Source organism: Oryctolagus cuniculus, chromosome 1 (genome assembly GCF_051225735.1).
Source record: "Oryctolagus cuniculus isolate XC-2025 breed Fujian yellow rabbit chromosome 1, ASM5122573v1, whole genome shotgun sequence".
NCBI classification, from domain to species: domain Eukaryota; kingdom Metazoa; phylum Chordata; class Mammalia; order Lagomorpha; family Leporidae; genus Oryctolagus; species Oryctolagus cuniculus.
The window spans coordinates 182,592,432-182,609,055 of NC_142867.1; the positions used below are offsets into that span (position 1 = coordinate 182,592,432).

Genomic DNA, 16,624 nt, shown 5'->3' on the forward strand with positions numbered 1-16,624 from the left:
CCACTTCTGATCCAGCTCCCTACTATGGCCTGGGAAAGCAGTGGAAGCCTGCACTCACGTGGGAGACCTGGAAGAAGCTCCTAGCTCCTGGGTTCAGATCGGCGCAGCTCTGGCCATTGCAGCCAATTAGGGAGTGATCCAGCAAATGGAAGACCTCTCTCTCTCTCTGCTTCTCCTTCTCTCTCTGTGTAACTCTTGACTTTCAAATAGATAAATAAATCTTTAAAAAAAGAGAGAACTCATTCCTTCCTTCTACAAATATTGAACCTTCCCCATTTCTGGTACTGCTTCAGATGCTGGATACAGCAGTGAACACCTTACTTGTCTGTAAAGGGTCAGGGAAGACAAATAGATAAGTGAAACTGGGATGATGTCAAAGGGCTATGATTGCCACAGAGAAAATTAAAGGAGGGAAAGCAGGGTAGGGAATGCTGTTCCGGAGGTGGAGACAGGTGTTGCCATAGTTATGAACAATGGTCAGGAAAGGGCTCACTGAGTGACACTGAGCAAAAACTCGGAGAGTCACGTGGATATTGGGGAAGAGCACTTGAGGCAGAGGGAACATTACGTGCTGAGGCCCTACCTGGGGTATATGAGGATCCGCCTGGTCCACGGGAGCTTGAGCACAGGCAGTGAAGGGTAAAGTGGGAGGAGAGGAGGCGAAGGGGACAAGGGAAGCCCACCTGTGGGGCTTGCAGTGGGAGAGTGAATGCCTTGACTTTTCCTCTGGTTAAAGGGAAGACATGGGAGGCTTTGGGGCAGAGTGCTGGGAAGTGAATGCAGGGGCAGTGGTGTTAGTGGGCTCTGCATGAAAGTGGGCCCAGGTGGTGGTTAAGAGGGAAGGGTATAAGGCCACCACAAAACACACCAGACACCGGAGTTAGAGGAATGGTTTATTGTTGGGTGGGGGAAGCTGGACGGGCTGGGGAAAGAGAGAGGAGGGGAGCATAAGAGAGAGAGCACGTGTTTGGGAACAGGTCTTGTTAAATCTTTGTGAGGGGTGAGGTGCAGTGGGCAGGGAAGTAGGAGTAGTGAGTGGGGGTGGAGCTGACACCGGTGGTTGGGTTGTGGGGCTTAGGACCAAAGCCTGCGGGCCAGGGCCTAAGATGGCGAGTGAGGCATACAGGTGCCACATTGTACCATTTTACTAACAAAGGGGGCAGTTATTTTAGAGATAGTTTGAGGGTGGAGCCAATGAACTTTGAAAAAAAAAAAAAAAAAAGACCAGGGGAAAAGTAGATTTTAGGTGGGGGAAAGATTAGGAGTTCATTGCGGCAAGTTATATTTATATCCCCTGTTGGACATGGGGTGCATGTGTCAGGAAGGTAGATGGGTGTATGGGTCTGGGTTTAGGGGGGAGGGCTGGGTGGGAGGTATGGCTTTGTGAGCCATCTGTGCACATACTTTTCAAAAAGTTCATAGAACTAGGAATTAAAAGACAAGTTCATTTTGGTGCAAAAAAGTTTGAGATCTATGCGTAGTCACGGCTATTTACTTACACAGAAGTCTAAGTGAGACTGTGGGGTGACTGTGTGTTGAGCAGGAGAGTCAATTCCAAGGGAGTGGGGAGATGAGAGGGAGGTGGAAACTGGGAGTGACTGGTGTGCTCTCCCCCCGGCCCGGGCAGGTGTGACAACGTGCGTGTGTTTAAGCTGGGCCTCTTCTCCGGCCTCTGGTGGACCCTCGCCCTCTTCTGCTGGATCAGTGACCGAGCCTTCTGTGAGCTGTTGTCCTCCTTTCACTTCCCTTACCTGCACTGTGTGTGGTAAGTGCGGGTGTGGGGAGTCGGTGAGAGGCCCGCGTCTGCACTTGCTGTCAGAACCCCTGAGCCATGCAAGGTGCACAGGTGTGCTCTGGGGCCAGCGCACAGCCAGGTGCACCTGTCTCCCCTGACAGAGAGGCAGGTGTTCCAGCACGGAAAGTATTGTGAAAAAGCAGTCTTGGCTCCAGGCCAGAACAAAAAGACCTAATTGTTATGCTGCAGGTCTTCAGCCTCCTACTTCTGGCTCCATTATTAAAGCAAAGAAGAGCTTGAAAAGGGAATCTGTAACCTGAGCTCTGGCTGGGAGCGTGGGTGGAGGAGTGGGGAAGTGCGGGACAAAATGTGATGTGGACACTGCAGGTAGGAGCCATAACTTTGGGACTCGAGTGACCCCAGGAAAACTGCAGGCCTCACCTGCCCTCCAGGACAGTCTCAACTTCTCTGTTTATAGGTGGAGACAGAAGACTACAACTAAAGTGTCACCCACCCACTTACATAAAAACGACCTTGGAGTTCAGTCTTTGCAAATTGAAGCATCTGTAGTTTGGAATGCTCAGGCTTCACTGTTAAGTTAAAAAAACAAAGACAGGTGACAAACCCGCATGCAGAATCCAGAATCCTACACTAAGAAAGCCCAGGAGAGATCGGGTGGCTTTCATGGCTGTCTTCCTGCTAATCGCATGAGCGCCAAACCCAGAGAAGTCGTTCCTTCTTTGCTGTCTACCACTTCTGATTGTGACACATGACTAGGAGCCCGAGCAGTCTGCTGTTCCCGGCTCTTGGAGACAGCTGTGAGTGTGCAGGGAGGGTAAAGAATTGAAGGGCATTAGGTGCAGACTCACAAGCAGCTTGCTTCCATCTGGAGGTGGCCTAAAGACGCACACTTGAAAGAACTGACTTCATTTCCCTTCACGTATGAGCGTCTGTCTGTTTACCATGAGACCCAGCAAGCTTTCAGTTTAAGGCTCAGGGACTTGCAGAACTGTGTGCAAAATATAAAGCATAAAATGGCACAACCTGGGGTTTTCAGTAGTGGGACCATTGCTTGACATTTCTTAGGTTCAGCAGTTCATTTTATGTATTTGTTGAGTTACAATTTACAGATAGTGAAATGCACAGATTTTAAGTGTGTACTTTGAGGTTTGGTAAATGTACACCTATGTAAATAGGCCTCATTCAAGATGTTGTAAATATTTATCACCCCATAGCCTCTTGTTACATTAATGATTAAAGGGGCCGGCACCATGGCTCACTTGGTTAATCCTCCACCTGTGGTGCCAGCATCCCATATGGGTGCCGGGGTTCTAGTCCCGGCTGCTCCTCTTCCAGTCCAGCTCTCTGCTGTGGCCCGGGAAGGCAGTGGAGGATGGCCCAAGTGCTTGGGCCCTGCACCTGCATGGGAAACCAGGAAGAATCACCTGGCTCCTGCTTTGGATCGGCGCAGCTCTGGCCGTGGCGGCCATTTGGGGAGTGAACCAACAGAAGGAAGACCTTTCTCTCTCTCTCTCTCTCTCAATGTCTATAACTCTACCTGTCAAATAAAAAAAAATTTAAAAGAATTAAAAAAAATTAATGATTTAAGTAAAATTCAAAATTTAGACGAGGTAATAACTGTTCAAACAATTTTTTTCTGAATTTACTTCTTGCTTTGTTTTTCCAAAGTTAAATTATCATTTCTTCCAACTTATAAAATGACATTTTTAAAAGCATAAGAAAATGTGGCTTTTATAATTCCATTCCCCAAAGAAATATTGCTAGCAATCTGAAATGCATCCTTCCAGATTTTACCTATATACATATATATTTCCATCTTTATACTTAAACGTTGTTTATTTTCATTTTATTTGAGAGGTGGTGATAGTGGGAGAGAGTGTGAAAGAGAGACAGAAATATCTTCCATCTGCTGATGTACTCCCAAATGCTTGCAACAGCCAGCACTGGACCAGGTGGAAGCTGGGAGCTAGGAATCCAATCCATCTCCCATGCAAGTAGCAGGGACCCAAATACTTGAGCCATCATCTGCTGCCTTACAGGGTGCACATTAGCAGGGAGCTTAGAATCAGGAACAGGGCCAAGACTCAAACCCAGGTACTCTGGTATTGGATGTGTGTATCCTTGGGGCCGGCGCTGTGGCGCAGCGGGTTAAAGCCCTGGCCTGAAGCGCCAGCATCCCATATGGGTACCGGTTCTAGTCCCAGCTGCTCTTCTTCCGATCTAGCTCTCTGCTATGGCCTGGTAAAGCAGTAGAAGATGGCCCAAATCCTTGGGTCCCTGCACCCACATGGGAGACCCGAAAGAAGCTTCTGGCTTCAGATCAGCACAGCTCCGGCCTTAGTGGCCATCTGGGGAGTGAACCAGTGGATGGAAGACTTCTCTCTCTGTCTCTACCTCTCTCTGTAACTCTTTCAAATAAATAAAATAAAAAAATTTTTTTAAAAGGATGTGTGTATCCTCAGAGGTGTCTTAACCACTAATACTAAGCATCTGCTTTTCTTCCAACTTTTTAAAAACAAAAATAGCATCTTTTTACACATGATACATGTGTACACTGTCCTTTTTTTAAAAAAGCTAAATACTAGATCATTCCTCATCAACACAAATATATTATCTTCATTATACAAATTATCTTCATTATACAAATACATTATCTTGTGTTTAATTAACACTCCATGTAGATGCTTTGTAATTCATTTAACTAATCTCTGTTAATTGATATGTAGATATTTCTAATTTTTTTCCTTTTGCAAACAATATATGATTAAAATCTACAGTGATTCTAATACCTGAATATTTCCATAGGTTAAATTGGAATGTACAAATAACCGAATCTAGAGAGATTGTGCCAATTACCACTTTTTACTAACATCTGTAAAAGAGTATATGAACTCCTTTAAATCTCTGTTAACCTAATTGGTGGAACAGATTATATTTAGTTTTTGTTTTTGTGTTTAAAAAACAATTACTGTTGTTATTGGGCATCTTTTCAAATGTAAGTTTGCTATGTTCATTTTCTCTTTTGAAATGTGCCTTTCATTTTTCTTTTTGTCTTCTCTGTTGAGTGTTTCTATTTTAAAGCATTTAAATACATGCCTGGCACATAGTTAACAGTCACTATTGTCTGCACAAGTGCATGCCATTTATTAGGCAAATTTGCAGCATTTTCAAAAGTGCAGAGAACAGTAGGGCCCCCACATGGGCAATGCCCAGCACCCATGATTATTAACGTGAAGGAAGCCTTGTGCTTGCCACCCTCACCCATACTGTGGTAAAGCACGTTCCAGAAGGGATACGAAATGATTGGTTTTTTCATTGTTCTTTGTGGGTAGGAATTTTAATTCTTTTTCACATGGTACAAATATCCCCCCCCTGGTTTTCCATGTGCCTTTTAGTAGGTTGATGATATTTTTGCGCCATATTTGTTTTAAATGTTCACGTTGTCCCCCCGCCCCCTTTTTTTAGAGTTTCTGCACTTTGTGTCATTCTAAGAAAGGACCTCCTGTTGCCACCAAAATTTATAAAGCTATTTTCTTTTTATGTTTTTAAAATATTTTAAAACTATTTAATGTATTTGGAATTAAAGTGTAGAGTGTGTAGAAGGATTTCACGCCTTCAGATGATCCATTGCTTGACAGAGATTAATATGAAAAATTTTCACAGGCACAGTAAGGGTAAGCTAAAAAGAAAAAAAGAGTTTACCTGCCGAACTATAAAAGTAGTTTAATCAATATAGTTTTATTCCTGGAAAAGGACATAAAATATCTATAACCAGTTGTTAAAGGGAGAATCAGATGTGTTCAGTTATTTTCAGCATGACACCTCTTTTTTCTTTCTTTTTTTATTTGGAATGCAGAAAGAGCAAGAGCGAGAGGGAGAGAGTGACGGAGACCTACACACACACACACACACACACACACACAGATAGATAGCTTATAGACAGACAGATAGATAGATCAGTTGATCTTTCATCTACTGATTTACTCCCCAAACACCTGCAATAGCTGAGGTTGGGCCGGGCTAAAGCCAGGAGCCTGGAACTCAATCCAGGTCTCCATATGAGTAGCAGTGACTCAACTACTTGACCCATCACCTGCAGATTTCCAGGGTGTGCATTAACAGGAAGCTGGAATTGAAAGCAGAGCCAGGACATAATAGGCACCTCATTGTGGGATGTGGGTGTCCCAAGGAGCATCTTAACTATTGGGCTACCCCTGGCACCTCTGTTTTTAATCCCTGGCCTCCGTCTTTCTGGTGGAGCCCCAGAGGCATTGGCACCTTTATGCACTAAGATGGGTCCTAAATTGCTGAAGATTTATCATCCTCCTGGTGTCTCAGTGATGAATGGTCACTTTCATCCTCTCCTAATTATAAGATGCCCCTGGACTGTAATTACAGCCCAGACAGGTGGGATAGCCTGGAGGGAGGAGCATGGGAAACGGAGGGCGATAGAGTCTTCTCACCTTTGATCTCCATTGCAGGCACATCCTCATCTGCCTCGCTGCCTACCTGGGCTGTGTGTGCTTTGCCTACTTTGATGCAGCCTCCGAGATCCCTGAGCAGGGCCCTGTCATCAAGTTCTGGCCCAGTGAGAAGTGGGCCTTCATTGGTGTGCCCTACGTGTCCCTCCTGTGTGCCAACAAGAAATCACCCGTGAAGATCACGTGATGTCAGGTGGCGGCTGGCTGCTCTGCTTGTTTTTCCTCATGCACTGGACTTCATTTGCTAGCAACAACAGCCAAGGGGGTTTGAATAGTTGGTGTGGGATCTGTCTTTTTAAAATTCTGTTCCCATGGGCTCTAGCTAGTATGTTTGTGGACTACCAGGATTCTTCTGTGCCCCCGGAAGAAGTGTCTTTCCCTTTCTCCAAGGTGGAAAGTAAGGGGTTTAGGGACATGAGTGTGTCTTTCCAGAGCAGTGGCTTGCTGGACTGCAGCCCCTGGGGGACCTAGCACTGCACACTGTCTTTCTCTCATGAAGACGGGCCGGCCTCAGACACCACCATTCTCAGGCACTCTTGGAGTGGACTGTACGGTTGACAGGCAGAGCCTTCGACAGACAAGACCTCCTGACTCTGGAAGACTCCAGAAATTTTCATTTGGGGAGACTGTCCTTAAACAAAGCCAGACAAATGACATACATGTAGGGCTGTGGCTCAGGAAAGCTAGTTTTTCACTTGCAACTCTTAACTAACCCGAGTTCTACTTGCATCTGTGAATCTTTGTATCACTACCTCTGTGGAGAGATGGAGAATTCAGAGGAGGGTGAAGCTAATGAGTAAAACACTCTATGCCAAAAACTACCCTCCACTTTAAGCCATTCTCGAAGGTGAGCACAATTTTCAAATGTTGACATCCTTTCTGCCTCTACCCGCTGTCAGCTCTGTAGCCTCAGATACAAGAGACGAATAGCCGTGATGAGAACACGCACCAACCTCCTGACCTCTTTGAGGGGGTCAGAGGGCTCTTCCCCATCATGGTGGAGGTTCTGGTTCAGACTCTGGGGCAAACCTGACGTTTTTGGAAAGTTTTCCTCATTGGAAGCCTCCAGCGTGCTGTGTTCTGGGAATTACCTTCCAGGATCCCGCCTCTAGTATCTCTCCTATTTCTCGCGCTCCGCCCCCTTACAGGACAAGGTGCTTCCTGTGGTTTCTCAGAGCGATTAACACCTCTCTTAGACGTTGGCAGTCGCTCCACACTGGTTGGCCGGCAGGGGTCGCTGGTGAAGCAGGGCACTTCTGTTGCCTTCAGAGTTTTTCCCGCCTAATCAGGCACCGGCTGCAAATTTGCTGGGCTGAATGGGAGACTACAGCACTGCCCTCAAGGGGCGGGGCGGGCATTCTGGACCTCAGGGATACTCACAGCTCAGCACCTCCGGGGGAGGGCAGGGCTGATGTGCCCTGTATGGACAGGAGGTGGGTGCCTTGCTGTCCTCAGTTCCTGAGGGTTGAGAAGTAGCAGTTTTCCACACATCCAGGAAGGAACTCATTCTGTTTAGAATTTGCACATATTCCAAGGTCAAAAGACCAGCAAGCCAAGGGGATTTAGAGTTCAAAAATGTATAACTTTATTCTTCTCCAGTGGTTTTCATATTACCTGACCAACAGAGCCTTATTTGTCATAACAAATATTTTTGAAACCCCAAGGTGTAACATAGTTGTTTTTATTAACTCAAAGTTATTGTAAGCCTAGATTTATAGAGTTTATTTGCAAACTGTGGAAATACAAATGAAAAAGTTGGTCATTTCCAAGGTAGGAAAGTTTGGTATTGAGTGTACATGGCGTTTTATTGTAGTTTGAGATGCAGTGTAAAGATGGCCCTTGAATTAATTGTTTGTGGAACTTCAGTGTACCTCTCTAGGATCTAGGTGGTTTATGGAACAGAACTGCTGTTAAATTCTCTGAGTTGAAAGTCTAGAATGTTTTAAGGGGGAAAATACAAGAACATCCTCATTTCAGGTGGCCCTTCCTAGGCATGAATTCTATTCTCATCTCTTCTGCTGTACCAAAATGCTCTATAGTAGAGGGCTTGGTATATGTTAGGTCCAACTGTCTTAGTGTGGGAGCATGGAGAAGGAAAAGCAGAATGTAGGCAGTGATTTTTTAATGCCAGGTTTAATTTGTCTTGAGGATTGCTCGGTAATAAGAGTATTGTCTTACTCATTAAGGAGGGACCCTTTCTCATCAGTGAAAGGACTTAATCCCTGGGGACCTGGATGACACTTCCACTTCCAGCCCGCAGAAATGGAGATGAGATGCTAAGAATGGGTATAGGAGTAAGGCAGGGAGTCCCTCGGTGGGCTGCTTCCATCCCTGTCTGACAAGGCCGTTGACTAAGGTAAGTTGTCAGGAGGATGCTGTTGATGTGAAAAGCAAAATGCACTTCTAGAGACTGGTTTTCAAGAGGGCTGAGACGAAAATGTGGAATGGGATGTATTTCAGAAGGACAAAACATAGCTACTTTTGACAAAATTCACCATACTTTGTGAGCATAAATCAAGAGAATGGTTGGGTGTATGGCATCATTCATATTTATATCAAAGCTCTCCACACTGTTAAGAAAGAAAATTGGGAAACTACTGAGAAGTTGAAGAATGAATGAGAAATCACCCACATTTCTATTGCCCAAGTTCATCACTGTCAGTATTTCGGCAGTTGTTCTTTCATTTTTGTCTTTTTTTCCCCTAATGTAGTTGTAAATAGACATCTTCTGAACTGACAGTTTATCCTGTGGCTTCAGTGGAATATAAATGCCAGTGTTGTATTTTTTCATGAAGAGCAGGTTTAGAATACACTAGAGCAGCGATCACTTGAATATTTGTCACTGGATTCTTCGAGTCACTGCTGAATCTTCCTTTATAAGCAAGCCTGACCTTGAGTGAACCCTAAGACTTAATAAACCAGATTCTACTTTTTGATAGACTGCTGCACTTGGATTGATGAGTCATGGCAGGTAGCTATTAAATATGTGACTCCACAGATTTTGATGCGTTAGATGTTTTTTAAAAACTATCATTAATTGATGTGCAATTACAAATGTCCCTTCCCCTCAGCAGATTCGACATTTAAGAGTTTGGTTGTGGCAATGGGTGATTAGCCTGGCTGTCAGATTTTGTTGCCGTTAGAGTTTGCCCAAGATTGATACCCAGCAGGACCTGGATTTAGGATATAAGAAACCATTAATGGTACCAAGTGACCATTTCAATCAGCAAATCTTTTTTTTTTTTTTTTAAAGATTTTATTTATTTATTCTTTTACTTGAAAAGCACAGTTAGAGAGAGGGAGAGACAGATCTTCCATCAGCTGGTTCACATTTCAAATGAGTGCAATGGTTAGGGCTGGGTCAGGCCACAGCCAGGAGGCTGGAACTCCATTCATTTCACCCACATAGGTGGCAGGGTCAGAGTCCGAGCACATTAACAGAGAGCTGGATTGGAAGTGGTGCAACTGAGACTCAAACTAGCGTTCATGGGATGCCAGTGTTGCAGGCCATGGCTTAACCCTCTGTGCCACAACACTGGCCCATTTATTGATCATTGTTTCCCGGTGTTTAATTAATTGTTGATTATTAGAAAAAGAAATATTTCTTCCCCTTTGTGATTATATGTTTGTTTAGCATGCACCCCAGTGAACACATTTTTGAAGAATGAGGAGATGAGATATTTACATTCATCTGGTAAATGGGCTACATTTTGGAGCAACTTGGTGCCTATTCAATGAGGAGTGCCTAAAACATAAATTATGGATCAAGATGTTCTACTGGGGGACAAAGCTTGGTGGTCACCAGCACAGGCTTTGTAAAACCTGCCACGTACACCATTCATAGCATTTCTTAGGTGTCTAAGGACTTCTCCCGCCGGTTCATGCTTCCTTCCAGTCACCAGGGCCATGCCAAGGCTCCAGGGCTGGGAGTTGAGCTTCATCCCTCAGGTCTGCCATGGAACCACCTGGGGGACAGGTGGGACTGAATCTTGGCCCACCAGAGCCCCAGCTCCTTTCATTCTCAAATGAACTTGAAACTTTCATAGCCAGGGCTCTTCCTGGGTGCTGTTTTTCCAGCTGGTCAAAGAAATGTCTTGGGCCAGACAGGGATTCTCAGTGGATTTTGTAGACATCATTCTCCTACTTCACAAAAATGGCTCCTACTCTAATTGCTGGAACTGTATCTTCCCCTATGTGTTGGACCAGTTTTAAGATTATGTTATAACCACAGTATGTAATCAGAGCAAATATGCATAGTGGTTTCAGGTATAAAGCTTATTTTATACTTTGTATAGGGCGTGCTGTATAAGTGTGGTTGCCCACTGGCTGTGGTAGCATTCAATCTCCATTGCTTTGGGGGTGATCAAAGCCTTTTGAAATGGAGCCTTTGCACTTTATGCTCTTTTTATGATAGCCACGTTTGATATTAAAGCTGAAAAGGGGCATTTTCTGTGAATGAATATGTGTGTGTTTGTGTCTATTTCCAAAGTGATTTGTAAGCATCTGCAGAGAAAATGCATTTCATGGATTGTAGAGCAAAGCACATTGGTCTAAATTCATTTTTTGATGACTTTGTTATTAAACATGCTTAAAAGAAGCATAGTCAATTGTTGGTTTCTTTTCAGGGCTGTGAAATTAATACATGTAAATATGTCCAGCACAAAGAATGTAAAAGCAGTTTATTTTATTACATGTTCTATGATTATGGTAACAGATACAAAATCTCAAATATGAAAAATAGTTCAGTGGTGCCTGGTTTTACCCACTCAATGGAAGGAAAATCTTGTGACATTTCAATATCTTAAGTGACTTCAGCAGGAATATCAATATCTACCTATTGCTTTTTCTTAGTTTCTTGTACTAGTTTCTTTATTTTTATTAAATAATTCAAAGTTCATCAGATTTAAAAGAGTAATGGGGGCTGGCGCCGTAGCTCACTAGGCTAATCCTCCACCTGCAGCGCCAGCACACCAGGTTCTAGTCCCGGTCGGGGTACCAGATTCTGTCCCGGTTGCCCCTCTTCCAGGCCAGCTCTCTGCTGTGGCCCGGGAGTGCAGTGGAGGATGGCCCAAGTGCTTGGGCTCTGCACCTCATGGGAGACCAGGAGAAGCACCTGGCTCCTGCCATTGGATCAGTGCGGTGCGCCGGCCGCAGCGTGCTAGCCGCAGCAGCCATTGGAGGGTGAACCAACGGTAAAGGAAGACCTTTCTCTCTGTCTCTCTCTCTCACTGTCAACTCTGCCTGTCAAAAACAAAAAGAAAAAAGAGTAATGGGACCATCAATAATGAAAGACTGCATCGGCAGTAACAGTATCATTACAATGGTTACTTACTTATATTCATTTATTATTTTTTAAAGATTCGTTTATTTATTTGAAAGAGTTTATATATATATATATATAGAGAGAGAGAGAGAGAGAGAGAGAATCTTCCATCTGCTGGTTCACTCCCTAGACAGCTGCAATAGGCAGGGCTGGGCCAGGCTGAAGCCAGGAGCCAGAAGCTTATTCCAGGTCACCCATGTGGGTAGCAGGGGCCCAAACACTTGGGCTATACTCCACTGCTTTTCCAAGGCCATTAGCAGGAAGCTGGATCAGAAGTGGAGCAACCGGGACATGAACCCAGTGTGTATATGGGATTCCACCATCAAAGGTGGCAGCTTTATCCATTATGCCACAAGCCCAGCTTCTAAGACACACATTTTTTTTTTTTTTTTGACAGGCAGAGTGGACAGTGACAGAGAGAGAGACAGAGAGAAAGGTCTTCCTTTGCCGTTGGTTCACCCTCCAATGACCGCTGCGGCTGGTGCGCTGCGGCCAGCGCATCGCACTGATCGGAAGCCAGGAGCCAGGTGCTCCTCCTGGTCTTCCATGGGCTGCAGGACCCAAGCACTTGGGCCATCCTCCACTGCACTCCCGGGCCACAGCAGAGAGCTGGCCTGGAAGAGAGGCAACTGGGACAGAATCCGGCGCCCTGACCAGGACTAGCACCTGGTGTGCCGGCGCCACAAGGCGGAGGATTATCGGCGCCGGCCAGACACACATCTTAACCACTGGGCAAAACACCTACTCAGGATTTTTTTTAAATAATAAAAAAGTTGTTTATTTGAAAAAAATGCTAAGTGAAAGAAGCCAGACACAAAAGGTCACTTTAGGTGTGAGTCCACTCGTGAAATATCCAGAATAGGTAGTCACAGGGACAAAAAGCAGATTGGTGCTTGCCGGGGGCTGGGGAGGGACAAATGGGGGTTCATTGCTTACTGGGAAAAGGGTTTCTGTTTGGGGTGATGATAACATTTTGAAACTAGATAGAAATGATTGCTATACATTATGAATATACTAAATGCCAGTAAGTTGTGTATTTTAAATGGCTTACTTTATGTTCTGTGAGTTTTACCTCAGTTAAAAAATTCAAGAAACATGTGTCCTTAAAAATAACCAAAACCAAATGATTTTTAAAAGATTTATTTATTTACTTGAAAGGCAGAGTTATATATAGAGAAGGAGAAACAGAGAGACAGAGAGAGAGAGATCTTATATCTGCTGGTTCATCCCCCAAATGGCTGGAGCTGGGCCAATCCAGAGCCAGGAACCAGGAGCTTCATCCAGGGGCTCAAGGACTTGGGTCATTCTCTGCTGCTTTCCCAGGCTCATTAGCAAGCAGCGGATCGGAATTGGAGCAGCCAGGACTCAAACTGGTGCCCAGTTGGGACGCCAGTGCTGCAGCCCATGGCTTTAACCTGCTGCACCACAGCACTGGAACCCTCACCCCAAATTAATTTTTAAAAAGTAGGAAGGTGCTTCTAGAGTTCCTGCTATATGTGTGAAGTTTATACTGAATCTCAAAGCCTTGGTATGAATGGTAGGATGTTGAATATCTCAGTAGTGATATTTTGATAGTGATTATTTATTTGAATAACATTTTTTGAATATTTTCATTAAATGAAATCTATTAATGAATTTTAAAAAGATTTTTATTTATATATTTGAAAGGCAGAGTTATAGAGAGGCAGAGGCAGAGAGAGAGAAAGAGAGAGAGAGAGAGGTCTTCCATCCATTGGTTCACTCTCCAGATGGCTACAACAGCCGGAGCTGTGCTGATCCAAAGCCAGGAGCCAGGATCTTCCTCCGGGTCTCCCATGTGGTTGGGTGCAGGGGCCCAAGCAGTTGGGCCATCCTCCACTCCTTCCTAGGCCACAGCAGGGAGCTGGATCAGAAGTGGAGCAGCTCGGACAAAGGCTGGCATCTATATGGGATACCGGTGCTGCAAGCGGAGGCTTAGCCTACTACACCATAGTGCAAGCCCCCAGAGAGAATCTTCCATTGGTTGGTTCACTCCTTAAATGGCCACAATGGCCAGGCCTGGGTCAGGCCAAAGCCAGGAACCAGGAACTTCATCTGGGTCTCCCACATGGGTGTAGGGACCCAAGGACTTGGGCCATCCTTTACTGCTTTCCCAGGCACATTAGCAGGAAGCTGGATTGGAGGTGAGGCAGCCAGGACACAGGCCAGCACGCTTAGGGGATGCCGGTATTGCAGGGGCTGTGGCTTTACTCACTACGCTGGTCCCGGTTACAAGAATTTTTAGACTCATTTTCCTTAACTGGTGTGAGGGGACTAGCAGTGCCCTGGAGACTTGTGACAATCAGATGGATGCTGTGGTCTTCTCTCTAGGAAAAACCCAAGTCTGTAATTTTCTGAGAGTTCAGACATGCCTTGCAGCCCACCCAGGTGAAGAAACCATGCATGATAGGACTACGGAAGGGTTCAAATCCTTTCTGGTGCTGAAGCAGATGCCTCAGTCCCTTGGGATCGGACCACTTCTGAGGCTGTGGTCAGGGACGGTGGCTGAGGAAGTTGACTGCTCTGTTTTTGAGGAGATAGGTTGGGGGTGGTATCACCCCAGTCCACCCTTGCTTCTCTCCCCTAGCCTGGCTCTGCCCATGCCTACCCCGGCGGCTTCTCCCTGAGTCTTCCTGAAGTTCAGCCAGCTGCACAACTCCCCTTCCTTAATTTCCCTTGCAGACAAGAGCTGGGGTCCTAGGCTCCCTACACTTCTCCTTTAAGAATATTGCGTTAAGATGCCGCATCACACAGAAAGGTGTTCAAGCTTAGACTTTAAGGGCTGGGGAGGGGCCAGCCCAGGGCGCTGCCAGGTTAGGTCTCAGGAATCCTCAGCAACCTGGGAACCTGCATCTGCCTTGCGGCCTCCTTCTTGCTCTAGAGTTTCAGGCAATCCTTTATTTTTTTTAAGATTTATTTGTTTACTTGAAAGTCAGAGTTACACAGAGAGAGAAGGAGAGGCAGAAAGAGAGGCCTTCCATCTGCTGGTTCACTCCCAGGATGACTGCAATGGCCAATCTGAAGCCAGGAGCCAGGAGCTTCTTCCAGGTCTCCCATTCAGGCTCAGGGGTCCAAGCACTTGGGCCGTCTTCTACTGCCTTCCCAGGCCACAGCAGAGATGTGGATCAGAAGAGGAGCAGCCGGGTCTCAAACTGGTGCCCATATGGGATGCTAGCATTGCAGGCGGCTCCTTTACTCACTATGCCACAGCTCTGGCCCCTCAGGCAATCCTTAAGATGCAATTGGGGGAGCCGGTGCTGTGGCTCACTTGGTTAATCCTCCGCCTATGGTGCCAGCATCCCATATGGGTGCCGGTTCTAGTCCCAGTCGCTTCTCTTCCAGTCCAGCTCTCTGCTGTGGCCTGGGAGGGCAGTGGAGGATGGCCCAGGTGCTTGGGCTCCTGTACCCACATGGGAGACCAGGAGGAAGCACCTGGCTCCTGGCTTCGGATTGGCGCAGCGCCAGTCATAGCGGCCATTTGGGGGTGAACCAAAGAAGGAAGACTTTTCTCTCTGTCTCTCTCTCACTGTCTAGCTCTGTCTGTAAAAAAAAAAAAAAAAAAAAAAAAAAAAAAAAAAAAATGCAGTCGGGGGTTATTGGTACAATTCCCTCTATCTTTTTGTTATTGAATTTTCCACAATGGAATGTTTAACAACATAGCATTTGAGTTTTTGTTTTCTCTGGGGTGGAGCTCAGCTTCCTTTCCTGCCCAGTTCAAAGGGCTGGCAGCTCCTCTTCCTAGTTAATTAGTTAGTTTTGTACCAAGTGAAATATCAATTCACATGGATTTTTAAATTTATTTTATACTTCTTATTAAAACAAACATTTGATTCAGCAGCTTTTGCAGTTGAGGTAGAGATCATAATACTACTTTAACAATGTAACGAATAGTCAGGTATATGAAGCACAGGACCTTCGTGCACAATGGCACTGCATTCCTGTGAACAATGAGAGCCAGAACCAATGCGGAGGGAGGGATTGGGAAAGACTTCTGGGGTACTTTCGCCATCTTGTGGCTCTTTTGGGGTATTACTATGGAATGAAGCCTTCCCAACTCCTAATCATCTCAAAACTCACTATAACTCCTCTAAATTATGCCACCCCTTTCTGGACACAGGCTGTCTTCTGTCTTCCTGTATTTTTTCAAGCATCTGTATGCCTTTCTTTTTCTCTCTCCCCTCAGCAGCTCATTCTTCTTGTGAGATGTCTGATCTTAAAGTTAAAAAAAAAAAACTGTCCAATGTGATAAAGCTAATATTTTCATGTATACAAAATTAACTTAATATGGATGTTATATAGAAGTTTTTAATCTCTTGAAGCTAAATTTAAATTTTGGGGTCAATAACTACATTTATACAAGTCAAATGCCATTATAATCAAATTATCTTTAAGACTGAATTCAGGGGTTGGCATTGTGGTACAGCAACTGGCATACCATATTGGACTGCCAGTTGAGTCCTGGCTGCTCTGATTCCCATCCAGCTCCCAGAAGGCTACAGAAGATGGTCCATGTACTTGGGCCCCTGCCATCCATGTGGGAGACCTGGAGGGAGTTCAGGGCTCCTGGCTTCAGCTTGGATCAGCTCCAGGTATTGCTGCCATTTGGGGAGTGATCCAGGGGATGGAAAATCTCTCTCTGTCTCTCTCTCCTGCCCTTAAGTTCCATCACTCTGCCTATCAAATAAACAAATCTTAAAAAAACAGTAAGACTGAATCCATTTTAAATGAACACATAGCAAATGCCTGCTTTGTGCTTGTATTATGGTTATGCCAGCAGCAGAAGTCTCCAGTAATGAACGTAGCAGTGATCTAGGCTGAGAAGGAGAAGGAGACCAAATTGTTTGAAATCTCTGCAGGGAAGAAGAATTCATGGCACAAGCAGGAGACAGCAGTGAAGTCTGGCTAGGAAGGGGTTGGCATTTGAGAATTCTCAGCTTCAACTAATAGCCCATGGGCTGCATTTAATATGCACCACCTCAGCCAATGGAAGCACTTGTAGACCCCCCAGCAATGTTATTTATTTTTCCATTATACCTATTTTTTCTT

General features: G+C 45.2%; 1 protein-coding gene across 4 annotated transcripts in view; it reads left to right on the top strand.

Moving 5' to 3' along the window:
• Nucleotides 1–12,351, top strand: part of ACER2 (alkaline ceramidase 2) — a 40,585-nt gene extending 28,234 nt beyond the window's left edge. For 2 of the 4 annotated variants that reach the window (XR_016223980.1, XR_016223982.1), the window contains 3 exons: nt 1,628–1,765; nt 6,238–7,084; nt 11,958–12,351. Coding sequence is in view for 2 of the 4 variants with exons in the window: in XM_002708078.6 (XP_002708124.1) it covers nt 1,628–1,765; nt 6,238–6,424 (325 nt within the window). In the remaining 2 variants the exon portion in view is untranslated. Of the gene's footprint in view, nt 1–1,627; nt 1,766–6,237; nt 10,835–11,957 lie in introns of those variants that run through there. The other 2 variants (XM_002708078.6, XM_070052809.2) reach the window with 1 other exon arrangement.
• The last annotated feature ends 4,273 nt before the right edge of the window (nt 12,352–16,624 follow it).